Source organism: Gymnogyps californianus, chromosome 7 (genome assembly GCF_018139145.2).
Source record: "Gymnogyps californianus isolate 813 chromosome 7, ASM1813914v2, whole genome shotgun sequence".
Lineage (NCBI taxonomy): Eukaryota > Metazoa > Chordata > Aves > Accipitriformes > Cathartidae > Gymnogyps > Gymnogyps californianus.
The window spans coordinates 12,247,824-12,270,855 of NC_059477.1; the positions used below are offsets into that span (position 1 = coordinate 12,247,824).

The 23,032-nt window shown below is 37.0% G+C and overlaps 1 protein-coding gene across 1 annotated transcript in view; it reads right to left on the minus strand.

Annotated features, from left to right (window-relative positions):
* The window catches only part of RFTN2 (raftlin family member 2), a 32,882-nt gene that overhangs the window by 1,989 nt on the left and 7,861 nt on the right, over positions 1-23,032 (minus strand). Inside the window, exons 4-8 of the mRNA XM_050900168.1 lie at positions 20,904-21,225; positions 17,697-17,897; positions 12,928-13,049; positions 11,692-11,795; positions 4,837-4,915 (exon numbers count right to left, since the gene is read on the minus strand). Coding sequence (XP_050756125.1) covers positions 4,837-4,915; positions 11,692-11,795; positions 12,928-13,049; positions 17,697-17,897; positions 20,904-21,225 — 828 coding nt within the window. The remainder of the gene's footprint in view (positions 1-4,836; positions 4,916-11,691; positions 11,796-12,927; positions 13,050-17,696; positions 17,898-20,903; positions 21,226-23,032) is intronic.

The window sequence follows — 23,032 nt, forward strand, 5'->3', positions numbered from 1 at the left end:
TTCTGCCCTACGGCACGTGTGTGCTGCCCTTTCTTGTGCTCTACAGGGATGAATGCTTGAGGGTGACACAGCTCCTGCTATCAGCTTCCTCTCAGCTGCAGAGGTGCCTCCTGCCCGGAGGGGTGGGAGGGCCAGGCAGTGGCGGGCATACAGCTCACACAGCTCCACCATCTCCAGCTACCACTGTAGGCAGACATTCACTCTCCTTCGCTCACGTATCTACGTGCCACCATGTACAATGCCTGGCTAGTGCCCTCATCTGCAAGCTGTTCTGAAAGTCAGTGGATGTTGATCACTTCCCCAAACACAGTTCTGTCTAGAAGCTTCAACAAGAGTGCAATATTTGATAAAGATGTGAGTTAAACTCCATTGACATCGAGCTCTTTAAGAGTGTGATCTGACCGCTTCATAGGACTGAAGATTTCCCACTGATCCATCTCATTGCGAGACTGCTACGCTTTCACATCTTTCCAGTCCTGCCCATAAAGACCTTCAGAGGCCTCAGATACCGCCAAGTTTCTTGTCAAGTGCATTCAATCCACATGGTGGATCTACGCAGATAGAAGTCAGTGGCTGTGCTGTACAGCAATTTGAGAGGGGGTCTAAAGAGACCTTGCACAGGAAGAACTCAGTATAGATACAGTCTGATGGTAGTACTGGGATCTCCTGACATGCTTCTTGCTGAAGTGACAGCTGCCAATGTCAAAAAGAAAAGTAAGCAGATTGTGATTTATGCAAACAATAGACCTATCAGAATATGCTAAGGGTCCTCTGAGGCATTACAAATAAAGGTTTATTTCATTTTAGCATCAGGAGCTACCCGAGGTACTCAGATCTGTGATGATGCAGCACTTCCAGAGGCAGTGTCAGTGCCTTGAGTCACAACAGAGGAGCATGGTCAAGAAGGCAGAAGTGCCCTGGCTGGCTGCCTGGAGCCTCGCTGTCAGCACAAGCACCACGAGACCAGGAGATGCTTTGCCAGCGGACACAGCCCTGTCCACAGAAGGAGGACATCTAGCTAAGAAAGAATCCAGCCTCAGCACAGAGCTGTGTTTCAGTGGGTAAAGGACACAAGCACTCTTGCAGGGGAATTTGCACAAATGCAAACACTTTAAAAACAAAACCACCCCACAACTGTTTTTGCCATGCTCTGGCAAGTTCTGTGCCCCCCTTCTATACATTGCTAAGTTTTTTCTCAAATCCTTTTGAAACAGTAAAAACAATGGCCCTTGTGGCTAAAGGAAGTGTATTTAGGGAAGCTGTTACAGGAGACATTGGGAAATTAGACTAAGGGGAAATAGTGTTGCCTCAGGAGAAACAGGAGGAAATAAGCTTTGCCTGGATGCCGCCGTAAGAGGATGGAGAAGTCTGCTTAAGAGAAATAAAGGAAAAAAGAGAAAAGAAAAAAAAACAACCAGAAAACCCTCAAGCACTGTGTGGTTTGATCTTGGATCTCCTCCTCTGAACTATTTTCTTAGAAAAGCAAACAGTATGTGATAAACAAAGAGCGCACTGAGACAGTATAGCCCTTCTAATCCAAGAGGCCTTTGAACCATTACATAAATCATAAGCCAGGTCATAATGCACTATCCCATGAATATACAAGAAGGCAGAGAGATGAGCTGTGAGGACATAAAATATACCCACCTCAGAAAAAGAGACTCTGTTGGAATAAGAGACCAGGTAATAGGGGTTTTCCCCTCAATTCTTACTGAAGCAGAACTTCCTTTAGAAATGGCAATGCTAACTTCAACCAACAATTAAAACACAAAACAACCCATAGCCCGTGTTGCCATTCTCCAGAATGCAAATCACAGAGGTCCAACAGCCGGACCTGCCTGTGGGGCACAGCTCCTGCCGTGGCCAGACCCTGCTGCACTGTGGAGAGCTGGAAAGCGATGTGATCACGGCTCTGGGGGCTTGATAGTTAGGTGTTTGAGAAGGCCTGTATGAGGCTGCTTTCTTACGTCAGTAATGAAAAAGCCTTGTTGGTTTCCTATTTTGACTCTCTTAGATAGCATTCTTCTGGAGGCACCTGAGTTGCAAAGATGCTAAGGATATGCTTAAATAAACATAAATTGTGATACAAATTTTTTTTTTTTTTTTTAACTTAAAACATTTGAGGTATCTTAAGTATTTCTGTGTTTCAAAAATGTCCTAAGTTGCGGACATGAAGATTTTCTGAACAGCAGCTTTAATCTAATTTGAACATCAATAAAAAGATACGCAGTACAAATGAAAATGAAGATATCATGCCCAACAACATAGAATCACAGGAATTACATGTTTTTACTAAAATGTTTGCAAGGGTTTGATAAAGTTGTACAGCTGTGTCATCAATGTCCAGGGGACATTTTAAATAAATGTATTAGACTTTCTAGAGCAAAAGGTAATGCTTTCAAATTTCAGTAGCTTGTTTTGCACCTGAAATCTAGCTACTCAATGCAAAGCTAGCATGACATTCTATACCAGTTCGGTATTACTAACAAATCTATGAATTTAAATTGTAATGAAGGTAATATGCTGTTTGACAATTCAGACATTTTGGTAAAAAAGCAATGAAGTAAAAAGATTAAAATTTAGGAGAAAAACAACATAATTGAAAAAACAGAAAGAAAATGTTACTCTGCTAAACGTTTCAGCTTCAGCCTGAACTACCTATTTATCCCATGCTAAAATGACCTCAGCATACTAAAATTTCCTGGTGAAGTAAAACATTCACTGGTACTTGAAGAGCACATTTAGATACTAAGTTTGTTCAGATTTTAAACACAGTAATCCTGATGTAAATGGCTACAAATCAGCTATTTCTTGTTTACTTCCAGTATCTTAATTCTTAAGTCAAAGATTTCCCATTACAACAAAAGTAAAACAATAACTACAAAACACACCATTTTATTTGTATAAACCAAAGCTGCTGATCACCTCACAATTGGGTGACAGAATTTAAACTGTGAGCATAATGCTTCCTATCTTTAATTTAAACCACATCTCAAAGATTCATCAGTTCCTCACACTGACTGGTTTTACAGAGCTGGTTTGTATTATGTCTCTTGGCAGAATCCCGTCTTAACCATTCTAACTTCTGTCATGTAGTTATGCTGCCTTTTAAGAGATGCTTATAGTTAGAAATAACATGCCTTACCAAGGGAAGAGTATTCGTATCAGGAGTCCATGCCCTTATTATACAGAGTATTAAAAACAGTAGGGAAGCATCAGGAAAAGTATGACTTTATTTGATAATGACTGACATAATAAGGTTTTATATATTTACAATACTGATATCAAAATTATTTTCCAAAACATACTTTCAGAAATGTATTAGGAAAGAATGTAAAGACTACAAAGTCAGGGATGAGAGCAGGGGTCAGAAGCTTTGAAAGCTAAAAGCTGAAGATGCTTGGTACACAGGGGGAAATTAAAAGAAAAAACTGTATGAGGAACTGGCAGAATTTAGAAGAGGGCATAAATGGAAGAGGAGATTAAGACATTGGCAAGAGATACTACACAAAACACTTTAGAGAAAAAAGCAGAAGCTCAAATTTTGTAACAAGGAAATAAATTATAGACAGCGTACAAGAACTAGCTGGGAACTGAGATGGCAGTAGAGACAAAAAATAAAACAGGACTTTAATTGGGCATGTTGAATGCAGTTCTTCCAGGCATGGAAGTAGTAATTATCACGGGGCACAGTGAGAAGGAAGTTAGGCTGGAGATAAGCAAAAGCCTGGAGAAGAACAAAAAAAGGGACAGTATATTTTAGAAACACTAAGCAGAGGAAAATACAGATGATGGTAACAGACTGGATAGAAGGTAAAAAGGACAGAGAAAGATCAAATACGAATGCAAGAAATTTAGAGACTCATGGAACTATTTATCCAGATGGAGAAAGAACAGACTAAGTATCATTGCCTTATAATAGTATATAATACCACGAGTGACAAAGTTCGTAAAGTTACTACTCTGGTGCTGGACATGAGTGAGAATGTCCATAGTTTTCATAGCTGCTTAAGACTATCACAGGAAAGCTATCTTGATTAGAGAAAGGTTGAATGGCCATTGAAAAACAGAAATAACAAAAATTAAAATCCATCACAGGATGTTGAAAGACTTGGCAAAGAAGAGCCCACCAGTAGTTCATCCTTCTCTGGCCACAGCAGGATTTACTATAGCACTATACACATGCAATAACTGTTGTGACCTTGACTGAGCAGAACATGGTGACTGCCAGTTACTTAATCCTCAAAGCACTTTTATACAGCACTATTATGGGAGCCTCACTCAAAAGGGACAAGGAGTTGTTGAGGTCCAGCTGCAGGAATTTTAAATCCTCTATTTCTGTCACACATTTTCATGCAGCAATAGCTAACACCCCTGCACCCTTTTAACCTCCAGATTACGGTATCCCCTGCACAGCTTGACGCTTGTATTCTTCTACAAGTGTGAAAGTAGCTGTTTTGGTGGTCAAAATAAGATGTTTTCTTTTTCATGTGCAACAGATCCAGGATTTGAATCGGAATATTTAAGACTTCCTGAAGACTTCTAAAGAAATACTTACAGCATAACTAACCTCATCCACCTGAGACACAGTAATTTCTTAGCACAAAACAGGTTTTTAGCATGCTTATGCTTTTCTCTACGGCTTAATTTAAAAGGTATACAGCTGAGAAAAAATAATGTAAGTTCAGCTGCAAAAACCCTCCACAAACTTGAACTTGTTTCAAGTTAAACCCTCTTCTGCCACTTTTTCCCCATTGAAGTCTAGTTTGTTTCTGTATCTAAACACTATGTGAAGTACTAATTTGTTTATATCAATACCATAAACATGTTACTCACCTCTGGCGTCTGGACAGCAGAATTCCACATAACAGGTCTCTGAAGAAAAATGACTTGCTTTGTGGCCAGATTTCCTTCACTAAAATTTAAAGAAAATTGTTTCAATATTTTAAAGGCAATAATAGTCACTGTAACACGTTCATACCTTTCAGAGTCAACTGTAAGTTGTGTGTACATAAGTCCATGAGTGAGAAGAGGACAGACTACCAAGCATTAACTGGTTTACTAATTCCTGAACAGTTCTATAATCGCATTTAAAAAAAAAAAAAAGCAGCATAGATCTGGGTTAAGGTGTTGTACATGAAAATATGTATAGAACAAAAATTTGTATTACTATGACTGGAGTTAACATGTCTGCTCTTGAAAGTTTAAGTACCAGGGCTCCTACTTTTAATCAAAGTCTGCACCTTTATGTCTGAAGTAAACCTCAAAGAGTCTTTCTTTCACCTAATCTTCACTGTCAAATATACAGCAACATACTACTACCTATTAACACCACAACAAATAGGCCCAATCTCAACAGATCCACGGCTTCAACAAATACCTCAATACTTTGTGGTATGAAACTTGGGAAGTAACATTCTTTACTGCTAACTAAAAGGTGTTTTCCGGTTGTAATATGACATCTAACTGACACAACGGGATAAGCTTGCTGTCTCACCACCTATGGATAAAAGGACTCAGCTCAGTTTTTATAAGCTCCACATCCACAATGAGGTAAATGACACTTACTATTTTGTACATAGGAGGTACATGCATAGGAACAGCAAGAGAATATAGTAGTAAGATAAAGGAGAAAAAGAAAGAACTTCAGTTTTTAATCCCAGAACTTTTACAAATGTTGATACTGTTGTGGTAGATATAATTTAAAGAAGCACTGTTAATTTTTTTCCAAAAGGAAATACTTTTGAAAAAATAAATGTGAAAAGGCAAAGTTGTTCCTCAATACCAAATCAGATGTTACGATGTTTCAAAAGCGTTACACTCTTTTAGTACTGGTGATACATCCTCTTGAAGTTTTTATGTATTTATTTTCCTCACCTTTCCATCAGAAATACAGGTCAGCACATTGATTGCATATGTACTACGAAGCCCGACTCCATGGCACTGAAAGACTGCAAGAATTTCAACACCAGAGCTCTAGGATGGGAGGGTTTAAAAAATTCCTGTGCTCTTCTAAATGTCAGATACTACATTTTGATAAACTCTTCTCCCCCCAACTCCTACTTCTGGGCAGCATTCAATGAGATCTTTATGCATATAAAGGAAAGACACTGAAATACTTTGGCAGAAGAGTGACTACAGATTTAAGAGTGCGCTAAAGAAAAGTAGCAAAATAGAAACACGAAAGAGACATGTAGTGAGTTCACTTGAAGTATCTACGATTCTACCTCTTCTATCAATCATAAAACAGTATTATTACGCATAACATTACAAAAGAACTACTAAAATAATGTAAGCTTGTACTTCAGTATGAGTATGTCACAATCTTAACAACCACACACAAAGTTGAGATAACTGATTAATGTTTCATGCCAGGGCTAGGACTGATAGAATTAATTTATATTTAACATTAGGGACTTGCTCCAAGAAAAATCCAAGTTTTAATCCAAGGATTAAAACTGTTCCTATGAGATCAGGAAGAGCTTGTTAACAGCCTGCCCCAGTAGAGCTTCTGGAAGTGAGCTCTCAGAAAGTACACAGAACAGCACTATTCCCAGCATACTCAGCTACATCTCATCAATAGTCAGTGATGATGGTTTTGTGATGGTGTTTGGCCCCTCACAATCTTTCTTTCAGTCCAGCTGAACTCAGGTCACGGCGTATCTTTGCATGTCTTCCTTGGAGAAGAAGAGAGAACTATCTTAAACTCCAGCTTGTGGGGAAAAAAAGGAGGCAGGAGAACGAACTCATTAGGTTCCGTAAGTTAACAAGGTTTCCTGCTCTGAGAGTCCCTACTTCACTATTTGCGTTCATTAGAAGAAAATGTGTTACAATTTTATGTCATGACAAGCAAATCAGAAATCCCGCAACCTTACTCCACTTGGCTAGATACCTCTCCCTGCCTCAGTTATGTCTGTTTTGATAATATCAATTCGGAAATCTCTCTTCTAAGCAAGAAGGCTGAGCACAGTCCCTGGCATGGGGAAGAGCCTATGGCTTATTTTGTAACAGTGTCTGCATTCCTTCAGATAAAAGAAAAAAACCCAAACATTAAGCTACAGCTTGTACAAATTCTACTAGAACAGAGAAAGGACACGACGGTGAGTAGACAATAAGTGAATTAACAATTTTCTAAGTCTGACCTTATTAAAATGCCGCACACGACAAAGCGGCTATGAGCTTAATTCACAAAGAACTCAATGACAGTGGGATTTCCACAGAATTTAAATGAGAAAAAGTGCTTAGAGCAAGCCACTCCATAGCTTCTCTCACATTTCCGCATTCCCTCTTTGCCTCGTAAGCCAGGGCTTTTTGAAAACTTAGATTAAGTAGTTTGTCATGATAAATTAATAACCACAAAGTCAGTGTTTTTGCACTGTATTTGCCCGGCTGCTTTCCAGCGCTCGTAGACAGTCTGCCTTGCTCATTTTCAGGGACTACAGTAATCAGTGAGGGGAAATAAAGGTCACTGCAGAGTAAGGCTGCTGAAGTCTTTTTCCTGTCTCTTCTTTTAAGAGGGCTGAAGAGCAACAGAGACTCTTTTGTTAAAACACCAGCAATTTGCTTGTCTGCTTATGCTGTATGGGCAATAAATTTGTCCTCTTACATGTATACATTTACTAAGTCCCCCAAAACAATCATCAAGCTTGAAGTTAAGTAGTACTGCCAATAGCTCTGATTTTTACAGATCTATTTTTTTAATACATGAACATTTTATATACAAAGCACTTAGAATTAAGGTTAGACAAAGTTTTCTGAAAAATGAACAAAAGGAGCAAGATAATAAATTCTTTTAACCCATTCAGTGTTTTTGCATTTCGCAAAATAAAGTTTTGCACTCCTTTGGAATTGCAACAGCATTAGACTTTCAGTTATGCGATAGATACCAGCTCGGGATAGTAAGTGTCCTGTCTTAAAGGATCTGTTTAATGAAAAATTTAAAAAAACCTTATAAATAATTCTAATTGTAACCACAAACATGTATGAAATTCTACAAACTCATGATAATATCATATTAGTAACTGCAGTAGCACTAAGTTACCAGCAAAGTATCTTCTAACATATTTTTTTCCAATGACTAGATTTAACTCCTAAAAGGACTATTAATTTTATCCTTGCTATATAGCTTCTGAACTTGGCATAATTACTGTCAAATTCTTGTGTTGAAGACATTTACCTAGTAAGTAAGAGCTGTATATAATGCAGGAGGCTCTTTGGGTCACTAATATTATTGTGGCTCTATCTTGTATTCTTTTTTGGTCTAAAAAATTCTTTACTGACTGCTGACAAAATTTAAATACCCAAGGTATGGATTGATACGACAAACATTGCATCATATGCACTTTTTTCATGCTCTGTTTTCTCATATCCCTGGAAAAAGAGAATCACTGACAGAAGAGGGGAACTTTTGGGGTTTTAGTGTGCTGACCAAAAAAAACCCCCAAAACCCCACAGTGCTTGTTTTTCAAACAACATTGCACAAAATAGCAACTCTGCATGTTTCAAGAACTTGACATCTACCATTGCTCTATTTGTAACAGCAAAGATAACATTTCTCAAGGAAATGTTTCTCACATCCAACATGATTTAGCCATTGAGGTAGGAGTTAAAGGACTAAATAGGCTTACAGACTGCTGCCCCTGCCTGAAATGGGACAGGGATCAGCTGTCACCACATTCAGCTATCATGTGGCATGACACTCCATGAAACAGGACATTTTATTTCATGGAGAGGAACTCTGTAAAAAAGAAAAACTTCAAACAACAACAAAACCACACAGGAACAGACGTGACAGCCTGGTGTTTTTTAAACTGTTTCAAATCCCAACCATACAAAAACCAAAAAAGGAACACATCAGTGCATGACAATCCTGTCACACCCCAGAACCTGTTAGCCTGTTGGTCACACTCTTCATCTGCAGATGAGCAGTGGACATAATGGCTAGGAACAGATCACAGAAGATCTGAGATGAGGGAAAGTTTTGCAATAAATTAGGAGAAGAGGACGATAGAGAATAGAGCAAAATATTACGGTGAATAAGAACAGGGAGCAGGCTGCCCTGCTAACATTTTGTTCTTAGAATTTTCTTCATATACTTTGTACAAATTCTTTTTTAAAATGAATATGAAAACATGAATTTGCCAGATTATCCCAAAATGTTGCTCATTTTGTTTTTTTCAGTGTTTCTGAAGCCCGTTAATATTCAGGCTGAGTTTTGAGGTCAGAGGTCCAAGTCTGGGAAAAGACCAGCTGTTCGGCAGCATAAAGTGTCCTCCTTTACTGAGACATTCAACTTGCATTCCTAGGATAATCCACCACCACAGTAATGGCATCTTTCATATCAGACACATAGTAACCATCCAGGAATTTCTTCTCCTCTTTAAATACCAACATTAATGCCTAAAAATAGTATTTATCAATCACTACTTAGCCTATCAGGACAGAAACACATTCTTTTTTGAACTATTAAGAATTCTTAATTCCTAATTAGGAATTCTGGTTCATGGGCTTTTTTTTTTTTTTTTTTTTTTTTTTTCAGAAAACTGAATAGCTGTTTACGAGATATACTACAGGCACGCAAGATATGATTTATCATATTTCTTCCAAAAGTATTTCACAAGGACAACAAGTATTAGACAACTCATGCAGACATCTACCCAACCATTTAGGCCAGAAAACAAATGCTTTTTATGAGTCTGAATTATTCTAGTGTTGATACAAAATTAATACAACTTCAGATTTGGCCAGGATACAACCCCCCCTCCTTTTGCATGATCACAGCTATTAATGGGCTGGTTGTTTCACATCTGGGAAGCAATGCTACTTCAGACATCTAGTGCAACTTAAATATCTTGCTGGTATATTACCTTCTTACTAATTCAAGGAACAGGTCCAGTCTAATGAAATCTGTGAGTACTTCCTACAGCACTTTTTCCCGTTTTTTTCCTTACAGCACTTAGCTTCTTTTAAATGGCCCTGCCTTTGCTCTGCAATCTACAAGGTACAAAATAGCACCATTTTGCATGCTGCAAGCACAGACTGATACTCACAGAGTGGTTGACCAGCAGCTGCTCAGAACGATCTTGACCCTGCTGTCCAAACCCTACAGGGATGGGTACAGTTACACTGCTTGTGGGATAGAAGAGGTTTGAGGCCAAAACCTCTCTCTCATCCTATGACCCACAGCACACCATGACTACTAAAATCTTTCTCTCCCATTGTCCACTCACATCCTTCAAGAAGTAGATCCAGATCCTGAAGGCTCACTCTCAAGCTCTAAGATTTGGCCAAAAATTTCAACTGTTTATGAAAACCAGGCTAAGCGGTTCACATACCTTTACCTTACAAGTCACCATGTTCAAAGCTAATACACTTAGACTACAAAATTTTGTTTGAAGAAATGAATTGAAAGGATAACCATTTTGTTTCATATTCTGAAAACTGCTTCCCTCTGGAGCAGGAGCTTTACAAGTTCAGAATTTCATAAATTTCAGAAGAAAACAAAACATACAGAGACCCTCAAAAAAAGAAAGCAGAATGTGTCATATTGTTTTATCACAATTTCTTCTGTCTTTGCATTTAACCAGTTGGTTAAAATCAACTATTAAAAAAAACACCAGCCAAAAAACCCCCAACACGTATTTCTGGACCAGAAAAACCTCCTTCTCACATGGGTGAGTTGATTTAATTATGTCAAATCACTTGAACTAAATACCACCTTCTTGGAGCATTTCTCTTAGAACCTTTCATTGACATCCTTTTTCATGCGATCTTGATTTAATACAGTAAGGTCTGGATCCAAAGATTACTCAAGTCACCCACTCTTTCCATTATCCTTAATGAGCCCTAAGCCATGCCTCAGTACATTTGTTTTCAAACCTTGGCAATCTTAATCTAATGGGAGGAGAATTTAAAAAAAAAAAAAAAAAAAGAGAGCAAGAGAAGAGAAAAAAAGAGGTGTATGCTTAATCCAGTGTTTCATTTGCCCTTTTTTAGCTTGGTACCGTAAAGGAAAGCACAGTACTTTTTTTGGTTAAAAAAAAAAAAAACAACCTGGAACCTTACAGGTGATCCAGGTCTGCTATTTAGCTCTTCTTATGTATACAGAGCCCCCTCAGTCATCTAAATAAATATTACAATAAGAGAACTGAAATCCAGTAGGTTGGTACTGTATTTGAAATGAAACATAATGTCTACATTAAAGAGGAGGAGAAACAGCCCAATAACTTACTAGATCAGCACATTCTCCTCCCTAATTTGCAATAAATACTGCATGACTGTCTTGTGACAACGTGACTTCTTACGTAGTCTAAACGAGTCATTCACCAAGGTCCTAAATTAGTGAAACATTTCAACACTTGTTTAAACTTGAAGCATATGAGTAACCCCATCACTGCCCCATTGACGGGGACTGGGTATGTGATAAAAAGTTTCCTAAATAAAATCTTTAATGTTTATATCTAAACATTGTATTTTAAATTTAGGATTATTGGTCTAGTTTGAAACTCTATGAAGTCAGTAGTCCTAAAACAGTGTGGTAAAAAAGATTCCATAATGCTACTTACATCTCAAGTTTTATATGCAGTTAACTTTATTAGCATTTGTCTTCCTTTTACATGTAAGTACGCAAGTAATCACTTGATAATTCTGAGATGTATACACCAAAAATGCTGTAATCTATTGTTTGGGTACCTGTCATGTCGTACAATAGGTGTAGGCAGGACACAGGTCAGGAGCCATCCAAACTCAGCCAGCGTGTGCAATAAAGGTCCATAATCTGTTTTAATTTCACACCCCTACATTAATAATTATAAAAAGCAGTAAAGAGACTCTGTACAGATTTAATTGGCATTTCTACACAAATTACAACTACTCTCCTCTCATTTATAATGAGATAACGACATCGAACTGTGTTGTTTGGTGGAGATTCACTATTTCAATCTGAAAACAATTTGAAAAATTCAAGACTACAGAAGACTAGGAAAACAGACAGAATATACTAACTTTAGGTATGAGCCCTGATTCAGCCAGACATTCAAAGCACATCTCACTTGTTAAACTTGTCATGTTGCTAAATTAATGCCTAAAACTTTTTAAACACCGTAATAGGTGTCTCAATTGATGTATTTAGGTTTTTACTTCACATCTGAATAAAAAGCATCTCACATAGCTATATACTTAAGTTTTTGGGGTTTAGTGGTTGGTTTTTTGGGTTTGGTTTTTTTTTTTTTTTACTATACAAGGTCTTAGTTTTATGCTGTTTCTTTTCACATTGGTAAATTATTTATCATTGAATATTTCAAAAGTAAGCCCTTAGTATCCTCCAACAACAATTACTTTCAGATGTCATTAATTCATACCAATAATCTTATAATATTAAAATATTAAAAAACATTAAATAATTCTATTGTTGTACCATGCTACAGTACTACATGTAAATTAGGAAAAATGAAGTCTTTCGTATTTAGCAGTAAAATTTTACTAAGAATATACATCTGAAAACCATACTCAATTCACTATCAATTTTTTCTTGTTCTGTTTCTATTTTTTGCTATTTTCTTCCCCTTTTTATTTAAAAATACTTCAGCACATTGTCAGTGGAGCTGCACTCTCTGAAATTAAGTCCAAATTGGTCTGAAACACATACATTTAAAAAAAACCCCAACATTTTCTTTGGTGGTCGTATTTGTTGGTATGAACATTTGTAAATGTCAGGCCAGAATCCCTGCGGCATATTTCTTTTACGCATGTTGACCAACGGCCACAGGCCTGACTTTATTTTTACGATTCAAGGCTTTAGCTTAGCTTATGCAGGTGGCTTCAAGAAACCATCCTGAATGTTTATCAAACACTGGTACCAGCACTCTAAGGAAAAAACAAAGAAAAATATAAGTAGGAAATAGCATTGCTAAATAATCACCAATTTACCTCAATGACTGTCCATTGTTCAACAACTATGGCATCATTTCCTTTCCTGTTAGAACCTGGAACCCCAGCACCCTCCTCTTCGTAGATAAATAATCCTTCCAAAGATTTGGGCAAATAGTCCCCTGTGAACATAAAGACAAATATCAACTAAAATATAAAGTTTTAGGTTGATATCTTACTGAGATGTACACATGGGCTTGTTTTTTCCTCATTGAACAGTCCTCTCAAATAAAATGAACTGAGACAGCAAATAACTCAAATTTGTAGCTATTTCTGTGTCTAGTTACAACTTGATGAAGTATGCAAGTCAACTTATTATTCAAACCCCTTTTTTCTATACAAATTGAACTATGAACCATTTCATTTTCTCAAAAGCATTAGCCACTTCCATGCTTGAATCTGAATTCCAATTTCTGGTATTCAATATATCCGCTGCAGCAGATGGGCACAAACTCTCTTTACTCAAACTTCAATACTGTACACCTGATAACAAGCATGGCTTTTGGTGTGGTGGGAGAGAGTATAAAGATAAATGAAGTATGAAGTGCAAAGCCTAGTTACTGTTACTTAAATAAATACGTAAATGGCCACAGGAAGAGCCTGAAACAGAAGTAATTGTAGGAAGATTCCTGATGGGAAGGAAGTTTCAGAGCACAACTCCTGACTCACTTGTTGAAGCCTGACAGTATCCGGTTGGCCCAAACTAAAGCTGTGCATCAAATATTGGTTCATTTTCTGGTTTTGCTTCTCCTAAGAGCCATTGGGAAGCCTTTTGTGCAGATGTACCTTGACAGCTGACTTATCTTAAACTAAATTTGAACAGTAAAATTATATAATCCTCAGAACATCAGATTTAAATCCTCTCCAATATTGCACAAAGAGATGTAAAGAGATGACTGTTTTTGCCACAGCTTCAGGGAAGGCAGACAAAGGAAAAAAAAACACCTAGCAAACAAAGAAAACTTACGGAACACAACTGGCCTGGTTTTAAAAATTGACCAGATTGGCACAGAAGTTGTGCTATGTAAACCAGGAATTCCCGTTTTTTGAGCATGCTTGTTAATGTACCGTAAAATACCAACCACTTATTCATACTATTTTTTATTATATTGCATGTAGCAGATTTATGTAGTTTGAGTTATGATTATTTAGATACTTGCATGCATATCTACCTCTTCCACGCATTTGGCTGTGGCTTCAGACACAAACATATGAATATCTGCACAGCTCCTAATAATTCATAAACACTCAATCTTATAAATTCACGGACTTCAACATTTCTTCAGTGTTCAGGCAGATACTTAAAATGGACAGTCCACCTACAACATGTTAGAATATTTCTTTTTCTATCATTTTTCAAACATGATAGAATAACTCTAGATTTTAAACAGTTATTGACACAAGACACCTCCACTCAGTGGTATTTTGAGACAAACTGATAATTCATAGAGCATACCAGGTCAAAAAATAACTTCTATTGAAAAAACTACATGTGTGGCTGATTCACCTGCCCATTCTATCAATTACAATAGTTTACCTTTGTTAATATCAGTACCCCCCAAAAAACCAATGCTGCATGACAAATAACACAAACCAGAAAAAGCAAAAATATTGCCACAGCACTTCTATTAATCTTAGGTACTTCTATGATCATGAGAGCCTCCAAGGCAGCTATAAATGGAGGAAACACTACAATGATCCAAATGGCTGCTAAAAGAGAACTTACCTGGATTGTTTTTACGACTGCATCCTCTTTTGGCAGCAGAACACAGAAGTTGGTAATTATTAAGAATTAACAATGATTTTTTTTTTTTTAAATTCTTTTTATGTTAAAACTTCCTCCTACCTTAAATTGGGTATTGCATTTTGATGCTGGTAGCAACAGAATTCTGCTGACCCTGCAGAACATCTGTAGAGTCCAAACCAGAGGAGGATTTCTGCAGCTGCCTGACTTGTATCCGGTGCTTTTACTTTTATTAAAACAATAGCTAAAATTTGCTCATTTCACTAAAGCTGTATAAAAGGACAACTACTGCTAAAGACACCTCACAGTCTAAAAGCAAACAAACAAAAGTGAGGTGAAGATGACAATTAGATGTAGATGCAGACATACAAGAAGTAATTCTAGTAATGAGTGCAAGTGCTTAAATACTTTTTCTCCCCAAAAAAGCATTTTAGGTTTCCCTCTGTTGGATGCCAAACTTTTATCTGGTTATAAAACTCTTCAACGTTCACCTCAAGAAGAAACATTTTAGCTTAAGAACACAATAGCTAAATTAATTTCTTACTGTGGTTACAGACACTTGATCAGCTGCAGAATTCCATCCACATAGTGAGCTGTGCCTTTGATCCAGTTTAATTCAGCAGCATCCCGCCCATGAGTCTAACTGAAACACATACCAGTCAAGTGGGCCTGAAACAGAAGCACCAACTGCTGCAAAGAGGCAGCATGAAATCCCTAAATAAGTCAGAACCTGAGTATTAAAGATGGGATAGTTATTCACATAGAGAAGAGCAGACAGCTACAGGGGAATGGGAAGACTGTAAAACTGTTGTTGGACAACAGCTGCAAAGATTAATTTCAACAGCTGCCAAAACCACCCCTCAGTGAATTGTAACGTATCTCCAGAGAGTTATTTTCCAGCTCTAAAAAATCTGTATTGAAAACTAGGAGTCCGATTTCTCACCTCTCCTCCCCCAAAGGAAACTTTGTTCTTCCACTGACTTCAACAGAAAGGAATTATAATTTAAGAGCAAAAAAGATGATCGATACAAACTGCACCATTAGACTGTTTATGTGCATAAAATAGGCAGTTTGAGAGGGACTAGCTGCCAAATTCAATCTGAGGTAAATATAGTGATGTTGATGCGCTTGTGTTCCTCTGACGATCACTAAATTTACTTTATTGCAGAGCTACAGAAATGCAGTGATTCACACTCAAAACTAGACTACTGAGAACAATGAAAACTGAAGAGTTCTCATTATTTTCAGGGTTTGATTTTTGAAGAACCCACATCATCTAACTTCCAAAGATTTTGTTTTAAATTTTTTCTTAAATTTAAGCCCTGCACCAATCCAAGCCTTGCAAAGGGCATGCTGAATGCATATTATTTAAAATCAGAATATCAGAAAAAAAGCATTAAATAAGACATATAGTAAATATAAAAACTACTCAAACCCCCAGTAATTCTACCCTCCTTGTATAATTCATGTAAGAAGCAAATGTAAAATGACTTATGAAAGCCACTTTAACACATTATTAAGTAAACCGTTGCACTTGATAATCAGCCTGAGTATTGCAAAAATTGGTTAAGGTCTCTGAAACCTTTTCAACAAACTTCTTACAAGACTTCCCCACTGCAGCCCTCTGTTTTGCTTGCTTACACGGAACTGCCATAAGCAATTGTAAAGGAACACCAACAACTTGGAAGTTAGTACAAGCAAGACGTGAACAAACCCAACCAAAGACAAAGTATAAACTCTAAGTTTGCTATCAAACAACATTTATTACAATAATTAATAATTCTGAAATTATTAACTATGTCAGACTCTCTTGGTCTGTTACCTTAACACTAGAGTGCTACCATTTTATTCGCATTATTTTCAAGTAATTGCACAACAGTAGCTACATACTATTTTTTGCAACACTTCTAATTTCTGGCTCTCAGACAAATTCAGTTCAAATGGAAATGAATCTCTTAATTATATATTTTACCAACAACAGAGTTCTAGAGTTCAAAATACTTCAGCCAATAAAGAGCTTCTCCTGTTGTCAGCAGTGGTACAGCACTGTCTCACAGCTCTGCCAAAGCGCAGGATTTTGGGCTCAGCAGGGTGTGCGGTGATGGGCCTGGGCCAGCAGCGGCACTGCTGACATCAGGCTTGTGTCTGTTCATCAGGAGGATGAAGGCTAGGAACTCTGAAAGAGCTAGCAGGATCTCTCCAGAACAAAAACTGAGATCAAACTGAAACTGGCAGAATGAAGAGGAAAATTTGAAAATCCTGTGGCCTGAAGCTCTAGCATTGTAACAATGTGAGTATTAACTGAGCTGGTAGATTCCTGCAGATGAGTGCAGGAAGCAGGAGGGACCAGGGAAGACTCTCCCAGCTGTGTGAAAAGGTCCTGGAGGATCTGCCTACAGTTGAGGGCAAGGATAAAACCAGATTTCTCTACTCTCTGCATATGTCCACACCTGGCCAGAACAACCCGCAGAAACATCCTGAAACTTCAGGATCAACAGTCAAATTTTAATGCAATTTCGTGTTTTGGAAAGAATTTTTAAGCCCAGCAAAGAGCTGGAGAAAGCAGGAAGCACGGGAAGTCTGACTTAAGTTTAACAGTACAGAAAGCACAATGAGAACTCTTTTGTCTCATTAGAAATATTCGGAGTGCAGCACAGTACCTACGGTGAGCAGCAGAATATGAACATCAGGGAAACATGTATCCAATGATTTTTTTTTCCCCATTATCTTTTCCTTTAAAAAAAAAAAACAAAGAAAAAAGAACTAGTGCTACACTACTTTGCTGATTTGGAAATCCTCAATTTGATAAAACAAAGCAGAAATTTCAATTATTCAGAGCTATAACTGCCTAGAAAACAAGTTATTCCCTTTTCAGGTATCAGATTCTATAAATTTATAATGACTATCTGAACATGTTTACGTATTTCCCTTCATGCCAAGAAGCAAAACATGATATACTTTTTGCAAATTATGTAGTTCTACATAAACAAGTAAAAGTTTCATGATATTCTGGGACAGTACTCACCTTTAGAAGTTTCCCAGTATACGAAAGAATCAATTAAGGACAATCCTTGTTTGTAATAAAATGTGGTTAATTCTAACCAGTCTGCTTCCAGTGTACTAATAACTGGCCCCTTTCTTGTTACTTTCATAGACAAAATGCCTTCATGATAGGTCCAGGAGGTAGAATCATCATCAAAAACATTGAAGACTGTATATAGCTTGTCTAAGGAAAGAAAAAGGAAGAATGAACCTCTGGAAGACAGTGCTCCAAAATAAAAATATTATTAATCTCTTATTTCAATGTGGTTTTCTAATTCTAAGCAACAGCTTTAAGAATTGTTTCCTGATGTGCCTGTACTCAGCTTGAGCCCTAAACACACTAAGGATGAGGTGTGAGGGGGGTATGCTCTGGGATATGAGAAAAATTTGAATATATTACAGTTGGGTTGTCACTGGACCTTTTAGGTAGGTGGGTTTTGCATAGAGAAAATATACTAGAGCTAAGAAAAACCCAGTGGAAACAGGCTTCATTTCTGCTACTCATGGAACTTCTGACTACAAATATTTGAATTTACTGTAACTGAAGATTAAAGACAATTTCCTAAATTTGTAAATATTAGGAATGCCTTGTACAGTATTGATTTTTATCCATTATCTTCTGAAGATTACTAAAGTACCAGTATAATTAGTTGCCTACTGGGGTTTCCCCACACGATAACTGATGAGTGAGTTAAGCAAACAAAACCTGCGTATCCTCAAATGCTTTTTATATCTAGGCATTAATGCAGTGCTGTTACAAAAAGAGTCATAAACAAGCATTCATCAAAGATTAAAATCCACAAATCCATAGCATTTTAGGAAATCACTGGTGACAAGTTATGAAGTCCTAGCTATATAAATGTATTCTACAGATACACTCACATGTATGTCACTGCTGTGGAGAAATAACAGAAAGCAGTTGCCAAAAAACGCTCTCAGATTGTCTAATACTTCAACATCTGAGTAGCCTAAATCAATACAAACCAACCTCTAGAAAGCAGAAATATTCACATTGCCAAACAAAGGAACTTGGTTTAGATGACCCCACTTAAGATGCTAGTCTCTCTAGGCTTCAGAAATAGAGGGAGATTTCCAAAGTAGGATTTGGACTGTAAGTAGTCTGAATCAATCTCTGGGAGAAATCCTCTCTGTTTTGAGAAGTGTTACCATACCCACTGCAAGTGACATCAGGTGCCTGGAATAAGTTAGAGTAAATTCAGGACAAAATTTTGAACTCTATCAGTAAGAAATGACTCTCCTTTCTATACAGTTTTATTTTATCACCTCCACAGGTGGTTGTATTAGCATAAATGCATTTATCCTGACAAATCTTAATTTCCTTTCCCATATACTGAAGTGAGATCACTTATGTTTGTTCTTCAGAAAAAAATATAATCACGTTTCCCGATACAACTATTCAATTGCTCATGTGTATCAGAAATCTGCCTCTGCAAGCAGTGTATTTATAAATAGTCAAAATTCATACATTATGACCCCAAATCTAGAACTCAGACACAGTTTTGCATCTTTTGAGGAGACCTAAATAGAAATGGCATACTGAAGTGGCAGTACATACCTACACACATGTAAGACCTTCTTTGAAAATTCACATCAGTATTTTTTAAAATGATGGTTACATACAACATTTACAAAGAAAGGTGGTTTTCAGAAGTATTGCCTTATGAACTCAAATAACTTTACTGAGTATTTGACTAGCATAGAGAAGCCTGGCACATTCTTGCCAAAGGTTTTTGAAGAATTTCCTGAGAATGCTGCACGTGGGGGATGCACTGGTTGCTAATCTACCTGGTCACACCAGTCTGCACAAACAAAGCTCCTTAACAGAACCAAGAGTTTTCTGCTTTTTACTTACAGGATTTCTATTCTGCTACATATAGCAAACCCACTATTTCAAGCTGTAAGGAAAGAGTTAAGCTTTAACAGATCATACTATAAAGCCTCAGTTGTACACGAACTGCTTTAATTCAAGTGTTGAAAATAAGAGGGACATTGATTATCTCAGTGCTTAGAGTCATTATCCTGACAGTCTACAAACTGGAGAGGGTGCTTAACTCTTAACAGAAAAGTGAAAAGGTTGCTTTTGAGAGCAATTAAAACATGTCTGGCCCATCAGGGAAGAACCTATTATGTCTAAATGCAATCTGTCATGAAAGTGTCATGCGGCCTGCTTTCTACACAATACTATCTTGCATTAGTTCTCATGCTTTAGATTACTTCTTCCTTTTCACCTTTTCTTCCTAGCAAGCCAGGAGGCCTTAGTGCTTCAGTATCAGAAGTCACTGTTTCAGGCAATGTCTCACACAGACTACACTAAGTATTCTCAGGTTCTTCTACAACTAAGTTTTCTACCACAGCACTAACATTTTTCAATGATACTTTTCCTTCCTATATGACTTTTTAATGCTTACTTTTCTCTAGCATAAATTAATTTTGTAACAATTATCCTCTTTGATTTCATGGTCAATGCATTAATTTAAGTGATCTCTTTCAGGATGCTTCTTGAAGGCATGTTAACCAGAAAGAATCCATTACGAATGGGTTGGTTTGCCGTAGATTATGTGAGTTGGCTAGAAGCACGTAAAATTACAGCTCTAGCTGGAAGGGGCTTCTCTTTGTTGTTAGTTTTGAAACAGGCAGAACTGGAATCATAACATATTCCTGGAAATCCATTACATGTTTATGTTTTAATATTAAGAGTAAGTGAAAACTATATGCATTTAGGAAAAGGTTTTAAAACAATTGCACCCTAAAAGAAAAGATTTTTACTGCCACATACTTGTTATACACATATCAAGCAAAAAAGCTCTCTGTTTGCACCACATTTAAAATCAGAATTACACTGTGGGCGATTTTTTGTGGTTTCTTTGGGTTTTTCCCCTTTTCTTTAAATTACAAACTAGAATGTTGACAGTACATTTATAATATTCTATATGAAAATTGAAACATTTTAATATATTACCACAGTTCACACACACATAGAACAGAAGGTAAGTATTTCTTCTGTTTCTTCAACTGGCAACTTTTATAGAAATATGCATGCATTTAAGGAAGATACATCTTCCAAACCCAGTATTGTTACAATAGAACATGCTGTTCTGTTATTTTTTTCCAACACCTTTGTAAAACAACACCTCAATAAAATACCTTATTTCTGCAATAAACAAGCAGCATTTATTACCGTCTCCTTTTCGTGGTTTAACAGGGCTGACTTCTTTTCCAAACTGGAAATCTACATCCTGTAACAGACTGCTTTCTCCTTGCATTTCCTCCTCTATCCCACTCTCAGATGAGTGGCCACTCAATGTCCCTTCATTCCAGTTTTTATAGTTTTCATCAGAATTTTTTCTTCTGTGTTCCCTATTTCTTCTGCCCAGTGTCGATTCCAGCTCTGCACTTCCATCTGTGCTTGTTCCATTACAGGCTTTAGGTTGAGGAAAATGTTGCGTTACAAATCCCACAAACTTCTTTCCTCTTTTAGCAGCTTCGTTAACCTGTATTTACAACAGAAATTTATCTGCGAAGTGATTTTAGAACTGCATGTAACTTTTTTTTTTTTTAAAACTTGTATATACATATTCTGTTTAACTAAACTGCTGATTTTCAAGGACATAAAGACACAACACTGTACTACAGAAGGGTGGCTTGTCTTTGTACGCTGCCCATGTTTCAAAGTAAATGGAAGTCTTCCAGCATGTCTTTGGACTCAGGCCAAGAAAGGTGGCCAACACTGGTACTGACTTTAGTGTATACGAAGTCATTAATTTAGAACAAATCCAAAGTATTTTACTTGCTGTGTCGTAGTGATAAGCAATATACTGGTGCAATAAATACTACTGTTTCTCTAAACATGTGATACCAGTCATACTAAAATTACTGACCACTAATACTATAGAAATATCTATTTGTCATATGTCATGATTCATTATACCCTGGTTCCCTTCGAGGCTACTCAGCTTCACTATTACTGGGAATAGTGAAGGAGAAGAGAAAGGAAGGAGCCAGAAGCAAATTAAAACCCTCTTAACTCTGCTTTCAGCCAGTGGTGGGTCTTTTTCTCTGCACTGAAGTCTCAAAATACAACCGCAGAATATGTGCCACCTGTGGCATGTGTCTGTTCTTGGAGAGAGGGGGGTTTTTTTGCTGGATAAGGAGTGCTGCCATTGAGAAAGGTGATCCCACTGCCATCTTGTGCTACAAGCTACCCTATGCAACAAAGTCTTTCCAGGAAAACACAGAAACCCCAGCCCAGAAAGAAGAAATCACCTGGGAAGTACTGGATTAAGTGAGGGCAGAGAGGGAAGGATCTCTACCCAGTTAATTCACATAAACTATTAATCAACAGAGTGAATAACACTCAAATAGCTGATGGTACTACAATCCTTTTTTTAGTACCACGACAGCATGAAGTGTTACTATCTATCATCATTATGTACATACAGCAATGATATGATATGCCAATCACTGTAATTATACAGAGCTGCTGCTTCTAAGACAACCAAAATAATTTTAAAAGTGACAAGCAACATGCAGAAAAAGAGGTAATATGACAATCATCTTCCTGAAATGCCAAAGTCTTATTGTTTCAGATCTTTAAAAAAAAAAAAAAAAAAAAGAAAGTAATTTTTTACTGGATTACTGGCTCAGTCTTTTTGAAACACTGGGATCATTTTAAAATCAAATTATTTTCACACACTACTTCTGTACCAGATTTGCTTGCAAGACTGAATCACTGCTAATTTCAAGTGTATTTTCCCTTTAAATGTTTGTCTGGTACGCTATACAACCAATCTGGCAATACGCATATAGTACAAATTTGTAATGGAATCCCATTTTAAATTTGAAACACCTGAAAATCTCAAAACAAGCAATTTAGAAATTTTAAACAACTCTGATAATTTCAAAGACAACTAAAGATCTCCAATATGCTTTTTCCTCTACTTCTTTCCTTGGTAACTAATGTAAAAGATACCACTCTAACTCTTGTAATAACAATAGTTTCCTGTTTCGGCAAGTCTTCAATTTTGCAGAGGAAGTTAAACACAAAAAGAATTAGAACTAGAGCTTGCATTCCAGTGGAAGTTTGGTTTTCTTTAACTATACAATATTTTCAAAAGCTGTGCCAAGTAAATATTTAATGCAGTTACTGTGTGTTTTGTATTTCCGTTAAAGAATTTAAAAATCTTCCTTAGAAATTGAATATATTCATGTTCATTAGGAACACCTTACTTAACCCAGAACAACATAAAACTTCAGTTGTTTCTTTTAAATATTAATTCCAGAAAAAGCTGTCATACAAGC